The sequence below is a fragment of the Diachasma alloeum genome, unplaced genomic scaffold (assembly GCF_001412515.2).
Source record: "Diachasma alloeum isolate Michigan unplaced genomic scaffold, Dall2.0 Dall_scaffold_00280, whole genome shotgun sequence".
NCBI classification, from domain to species: domain Eukaryota; kingdom Metazoa; phylum Arthropoda; class Insecta; order Hymenoptera; family Braconidae; genus Diachasma; species Diachasma alloeum.
The window spans coordinates 790,099-797,197 of NW_021680419.1; the positions used below are offsets into that span (position 1 = coordinate 790,099).

At 38.8% G+C, this 7,099-nt stretch overlaps 1 protein-coding gene across 2 annotated transcripts; it reads right to left on the minus strand.

The window, feature by feature from the left end:
- Positions 1–1,362: 1,362 nt before the first annotated feature.
- On the minus strand, positions 1,363–6,226 carry LOC107038422 (rab proteins geranylgeranyltransferase component A 1). Of its 2 annotated transcripts, XR_001460894.2 has the most exons (6): positions 5,716–6,226; positions 5,563–5,629; positions 4,981–5,169; positions 3,233–4,532; positions 2,609–3,002; positions 1,363–1,474 (listed from the first exon to the last, which is right to left on the minus strand). XR_001460894.2 is itself a non-coding variant. In XM_015257522.2 (5 exons), the coding sequence occupies exons 1-5, from the start codon at positions 5,762–5,764 to the stop codon at positions 2,850–2,852; spliced, it is 1,758 nt and encodes a 585-aa protein (XP_015113008.1). In that variant the 5' UTR covers positions 5,765–6,226; the 3' UTR covers positions 1,363–2,849. The 2 variants fall into 2 exon arrangements, 1 of the variants encoding a protein (XP_015113008.1); XM_015257522.2 differs by having other exon boundaries at positions 1,363–3,002.
- Positions 6,227–7,099: the final 873 nt, after the last annotated feature.

Sequence of the window (7,099 nt, forward strand, 5' to 3'; positions counted from 1 at the left end):
GGGGGGGGGGGGGGATTATTGGAGGTGGGGAGTGTACATTTGTTATGGTTGTTGGGGTCGAAATGAAAAAATTGATGGAAATCTTCCGACGATTGAAATAGGGAATAGTGAGGGGGAATGGATCTTCTTGGATTTTCAATAGGGGAGGGTAGAATGGACACTAGACTTTTTTTTAATTACTCACAATTCAGAAAGAAATTTATCAATGGAGCTCAGTTTAGGCTCATCACAAAGGGCAAGAATTGCTCTTTGCATTGAAGAAAAAATTATTAAATTTCATCCTTTCAACCTGCCATTAACATTTTTGATAACCTCACCTTGAGGGGATTTGGGGGAGTTAATTGAATGACTCAGCTTAAAATTTTGAAAAATTGTGAAATGGATCTTCTTAAATCATGAATCAGGTGTCATTTTGAGTTCTGAAAAAATATCTGAAATGAAAAGTAAAGTTTCATATCCGCCTCAGGTTGCAACGAAGATTAAGATGAATATTTGTAAAGTTACGTCTGGAGTTGAGATCAATTATTGCGATCAGGAGCAGGGGGATTGATTATTTCGGGGTGGCGTTTGGGGATCATTGTAATTTAATGGAGTGTAAATATGCTACGATTATTGGATTTGGAGTACCTTTGGTTTTTCGTAGGCGGGAGACGATTAGCAGAGGGGGTTTGGTTGAGTTAATCGAAGGACTCTGCTCAAAATAAAAGAAATTCATTGAAATTGGAGACGATAAGCTAAAATGGATCTCCTTCAATCGTCAATATCTCCACCAAAAATGAAGCAATTGGGATGAATCACGTCTCGTTTTAAAGCTCGAAGAAATACCTTCAAAATGAGACTAAAGTCACTGAATTTCACTCTGCCAATTTCTAGTTATAGCCAATTGAAGACATTCAATAATTGACGTTACTCCGAATTCAACTAAAAATCAACTAAAAATGAAGATGAATTTTTTGTAAAAATACCTCTAGCATTGATTAACTATTGTACTGATAGGGTGGCGATGAAGAGTGCGACAATTCATTCTTGTAATTTGACAAAGTGTAAATACATTTTTATAATCATATTCCGAGTTTTTCATTTCTCAGAAGATAAATAGGATACGAGAAGAGTATTTAAATTGATCGAAGGGCTTTGGCCCAAAAAATCTCTTTATTTGTTTCATCTCCTGGAGGGGAAGTCTTCAACCTGATGCGTAGGACACGATCTGTTCAATCGATTGGAGAACGCTGAATGAATATCGATTGATAAGTTATCTCAAGAGTGATATGGATGACGAGTCATCCCACACTGATAAGAATATACAAATTATGTTTGTAGATTTTTCCCGATGATTCATACGAAATTGACAATTATTCCTGGTGAATAGAGACAAGTCTTTATTTTATTGAAGCACAAAACATAAACAAAGCGTTTCCCTCCTCCTCAATTAACGAAATTGATTGATAATTCGGCAGTATGTTTCCTTTTCGAACTGAAATAAAAGAAATTGCCCATGCAGTTGAATGTATATTGTCGAATAAGTCTGTTCTATGCATGATACAACACAGAAGCTCTCCTATTTAGTGATAATCGATAATTAACGATAATTGTATCTTTATGTCTTCAATTACAATCGGGGAGATAGGGTAATTAGTACGGTGTGACAATTTCCAATTGAATATGATTAGATTGATCAGCAATTGTCGATTTATCTTTGAGGGGAATTTTCTCTCATCACAGCCCCACTTGATAGTTCAAGAAAATTAAATCAATTTTTCGTACAAAATTGTTTATCAATTTTTCGAAGATTGGAATGATCGGGATTTGAACAGTTACTGATCATTCCGGAGAACTAATGATGCGAATGTAATGGTTAGGCTGTTTTTCTCACATTAATTCCATCAGCAATTCACGAATGAAGGGGTAAAACGAAACAGAACAGGTCAATTATATTTTTTATAAGAAAAATAATCTCAAAGTAAATTTTTCGTTCCAGTTTTTCGTTGAATGAAAATCAAAATCGTTATTCAACGAAACGCGAATAAGAATTATTCTCCACCTTTGATGTGACCATTTCCAAAAAATATCAAAATTGAGTACAAAAATGTAAATTAGCAGTAAATCCTCCGTTTGAAGTATTTTGAAATGTTCTATACATTCTCTACTCAATTTTGTGTGCTTACTCTCTTCAAATAAACATCAATCTCTGACCTTCGAAAATGAAGTGGTAAAACGAAACAGCACAAGTCAATTATATTTTTTATAAAAAACAATGTTAAAGAAAATCTTTCGTTCCCCATTTTATCGTTGAATAAAAATAAAAATCGTTATTCTTCCGTTATCAAAAGGATTGTATTCAACAAGGCATGAACAATCGACTCCTGTTACGTTTTAAGACTTCACATCGCAGAATTATTCTCCGTTTTTAATGTCATCATTTCCAAAAAAATATCAAAATTGAGTAAAAAAAATTTGAACATTTTAATATGTTTCATACACCCTTTACTCAATCTTGTCTGACAACTCTCTTCAAATAAACGTCAATCCCTGACATTTTTAAACTGCTAAAGGGCTTTTTGTGCAAGCTAATTACTCCACAAACCAAAACAATTCAATAACTACTCACATTTCATCTCTTTAAAACCCCCTCGACGCCCGAAAGAAAAACTAAAACGATGGGATCCTCAACTAAAAAATGCACGAGGTGAAACGATGATAACGGTAAAGACATTAAGAATGCAGGCCATTCCTCATTCATGTTTCCTGTGTGTTGGTTTGGTGTAGCAAATTGGAAATCGCAAAAAAGCAACCTGCTTTTTTCATCCATCTGTTTTCTCTTATTCTTATTAAAAGACCGAAGAAACTATTTATTCCTCCTTATCGGCGTCCTTCTCAGCCTCCGGTACGTCCTCAAACTTGGGGCCAGGGGTTTCGTCTCCCTCGAGGACGATTTCCTCAGGATCAGGGGCACGAGGGAGAAAGTCTTCGTCTGGGTACATAGTCTTGAAAATTTCCTTCGCCTAAAAAACAATTGAAAAAAATTATCAAGATGTCGATTAACTGAAAATCTACTTCAGAAGAAAATTTCAACATTCCAATTTCGTGAAATAACTTCACTTCAATTGAACCAAACTCATCAAATTAAAACTTCCCTTCCCTAAAAGAACGAATCAAAAATAATTATGGAAATAATGATCAAATAACTTCCCTCAAATTGCAATAAACTGATGAAACAATGAAAAAAGCTCACCTGATTAACAGCAAAATCAAAATCAAGATCTAGATCAGGTCCAGAGCACAAATGCACATTCTTGGGTGCAGAGTCACTGAGTTTAATGTCACTAGCAGGTAGATTAAGATACATAGACCAGAGGACATGAGGCTTGAGGTGATCCAGCTGTTTGTCCTTGCCCTCGTCGTCCCCCTCCTGCAGATGGCTCTTCTCAGGAGCAGTCTGAGTGTGAACATCAGTGGGATAAGGAACGACATTGGGCTCCAGTGCATTGGCAGCGAGGAATTTCTTGACTACGTACGCCAAGTCCTCCCTAGCAGACGAGGTTCTCTTGCATGTCATGTGTACCATGAATAGGCCCTGAGGGCAGGCATTGGTGGATGGTCCCAGTTCGATGAGAGTCACTGGCTCCTGGCCACTCTCCTCAGGTGGATAGTACAGAAGAGTGAGATTCTCCTTCTCTCCCTGCATGATAGACCTGTCTGTGACGAATATTCCACGAGAGATTTTGTGCTCGCCAGGGGACTCGACGATTTCCGGTGGCAAGTGCCCCTGTCCCACCACCAAATGCTCCAATGCAAGTCGCTGTTTTCCACTGATAATCGCCTTGCACTTGTCCTCACTGACGACTATTCCGTCCAATTGACGTTTGAGACAGTAGACACCACCGAATACTGCGCACAGTCGACAGAAACACTGGGGCAATTCACCACTTCCATACATGGGCCACAGGAATGGGGTATTACCGTATCTGCCGAGACTGTTGAGGAAGTGCTTTGTGCGAATGACTCCATCACGACAGGATGTCTTGTCAGTGGCCATCGCTATCGCCTGCATCACGTAGTGCTTCACCATTGGTGTCAGGCTCTTGGTGTTGAGGTACTCCAGGAATGTCTTGTCACGGTAGCCATCGAATTCAGGACTCTCTGCTCCCTGCTCCATGCAGGATATCAGCAGTTGCATCAGCATTCTCTTCTCCACAACGCTCACTGTTTTGTTGGCGAATACGTCCGCTCGGGAGCAAGGTACTTGTGTGAGTTTTCCATCCATGAAGGTTGCCACTCTTGAGACAGCACGAAATTCGGCGTAACGGGCTATGTTGCTGGAGATTAGGAGCTCGACCAGCTCGCCTCGGGCGAAGAGGAGCTTTGGGGCTAGATCGATGTTGAATCTTCGGTATTCCTTCTTTATTCGGTCGATTGTCCAGTGCTTCGTCGTCTCTTTGTGCTCCGATTTTTCATCGTCGCTCTTCTCTTTCTCATCGGCTTCACTCTCCGTTTGGGACTCTTTGGTCGAGAGACTTGGCAGCTCTGCATCGCTGGAGTAATTCAGGGGTTCGATTTATGATTTTGGAGTTATTTTTTTAATGACATTTTATTGGGATTTTTTCTCGTGAAAATTTGGGGCAAAAAGATTTTTTTGGGGTTTGAATTTATGGTTGAGAAGAATGAGGGTTTTTTGATGAAGTTTTGGTATTTTGAATTTGATAAGGCGCAGATGGTTAAAGATTTCTTTCAGCTGCAAAAAATCTTTTGATATTTTCACTCAAGACGCTAAATGAATAGGTCAATAAGACTCATTGTGGTTTGCAATTATTCAAGGGATAGTGTCAGAGACTGTTTTTACTGGAATTATGAGTAATTAAATGAGAGAATTTCAAAAAGTTTTAATGAGGGAATTTACAAATTTTTTTTTCCATAAAATAACTTGTTTTCGAGATGAATGAGCAGTAAAGAAGAATATCAGATTACATCAGCATCACTTACTTGGGTATGAACCACGTTTCATCGATATTCTCCACCGTTGAATATTGATTACTGGCTTTTAAAAACTTTTCACCAGCCTCTACTTCCACACTGGCATCCCCTCCTGATTTCGAGGCTTTGAGGTCTTCAATCCATTTCTGAAGACCGTCGAAGTTGAAGGTCGCCCATAAACCTCCATAATATTCGTTACTGTGAATTATGGATAAGTAAATAATATAAATATTACATTATTAATTCTCAAACATTTCGTGAAGCTAAATTAGATTCTGAATTAAATTAAATGAAATACAAATATTAAACAACTCATTCTCAAATTGAATTCCCCCATCCTATCACCACTTCCTCCTAAATTAATTATTCCAATTACTAAATTGTTAATCTTCAAAGTTGAAGAAGAAAGGTGATAATAATGGATAGATTAATTTTAAAAATATGACAACTGGGTTCAGCTGTTGGTACTCTAAATAAAAATGAAATGAAAGGAACATATGAATCAACAATAGATCCTAAAAATCGCTTAAATTAATTTTTACATTTTTATAATGACTAAATTCTCATAAAAAATCATCCTAAAATGCTTACCTGTCGAGATGGAGTACTTTCTTGCCGATCCTACTAGCAGCAGCAGCCACGATGGACTCAGTCATCCCTAAATGAAAAAAACCGTAATTAACAATTGCAACGAAAATGTGTCATTACCCTGAAAAATCCCTTTAAAACAATGAAAATCAATACCTGTTCCCACGACGACGACATCATACTCAGTGGGAAGATCGTCCTCCATGTCGAATACCTCCAACAACTCCACGAAATCGAACTCAATCCCAACAATCTGCTGTTCCTTTTTTCCTCCAACCGACGACAGTCACCCAACAAATCAATACATTGTCTCAAAACAAATTGATTGAATTTCCCAAACCAATCGCCCCACCCGAAGTACTCTTCACACTTTCACTGTTACTCCAATACCCTCGAGTTTCACCGTTTTTTTCCTCTTTTGCGGTTCGATTCTATTCTTTTCGGGAGCAAGTTTGACAACCGGGTGCGTCGCAACACCGATGGCCGAGCAACTTCAACCTCTTTCGGACCTGCGCCGAGCAAAGTACCTCCTGCTGATCCCCTCCTTATGCTGCAAGCCCTCGGAGAAAAATCACTCGAATAATTGAGTTGTTGTCGCTGCACCGGGGGATCCGATCCAATTTTTTTATAATTTTCAGAGTCTCACGGGTTTTATTGCATGACTCATTACTGCACTGTTTTACCGACCGATCTCCCCTGAGCCGAAACAATTTCGTCCGTTGGGTGGGGGGGCCCCCTTCCACTACCAGTCAGTGTTTTTTGCATTCAGTGAATGTCAATTCTAATAATAAATCGGGCAAACTGACATTTTTTTATTTTCTTTAAATGTTAGTTTAGGTTAATGGATATTTAATTAATTGAATTATTAATGAAATGGTATTGTTTTATTGAACCCTGGCCTCGGGTGAAAATGAAAATTTTTTATTTCGACATTTCTGGCGCCTCCGAGTGTGCGCAAAAAATTCGTCCAAAATTGATGATGAAACTCATTCCATTCCCTCGAATTTCCTGGCAACTCCCTGAATTTTTCCGAAATTTCAAGAAACTTCTGGAATTACCACGAAATGTCTAGAATTTTCTGGAATTCCGACAGATGGCGCTGCACATAAGGACCGTTTCGCAAAATGACCCCCATAGTGAAACCCAAAGTGAAACCAGAGACGTATCCACGTAAAAAAACAGAAATTCCACGTAATTGTCTCGAGTAGCTGCAGCTTATCATGTGATATCTTGAACTGACTTATAATTTACATGATTAATCACCGCTCTTGGCCGTTGTTTCAACAATAAATATTATTGTTACCCTTTGATCTGTTGAGTGATTCCTTTATTGGAGACTCGCATCAACTCCACAGAAATGAGAATAATCCCGCCATCTCTCGCCGTGCCGGCGCGCTAAAAACGTCGACTGGTAAGACATTTCCTGGAGACATCTCCAATACCGAGACCTGTTTAACCACCTCATCAGATCTGCCCGTTCGCGAATGTGTCCACAAATTTCGGTGCCCATCTGTCGCCATTTTCCCTAGAACGTGTACAC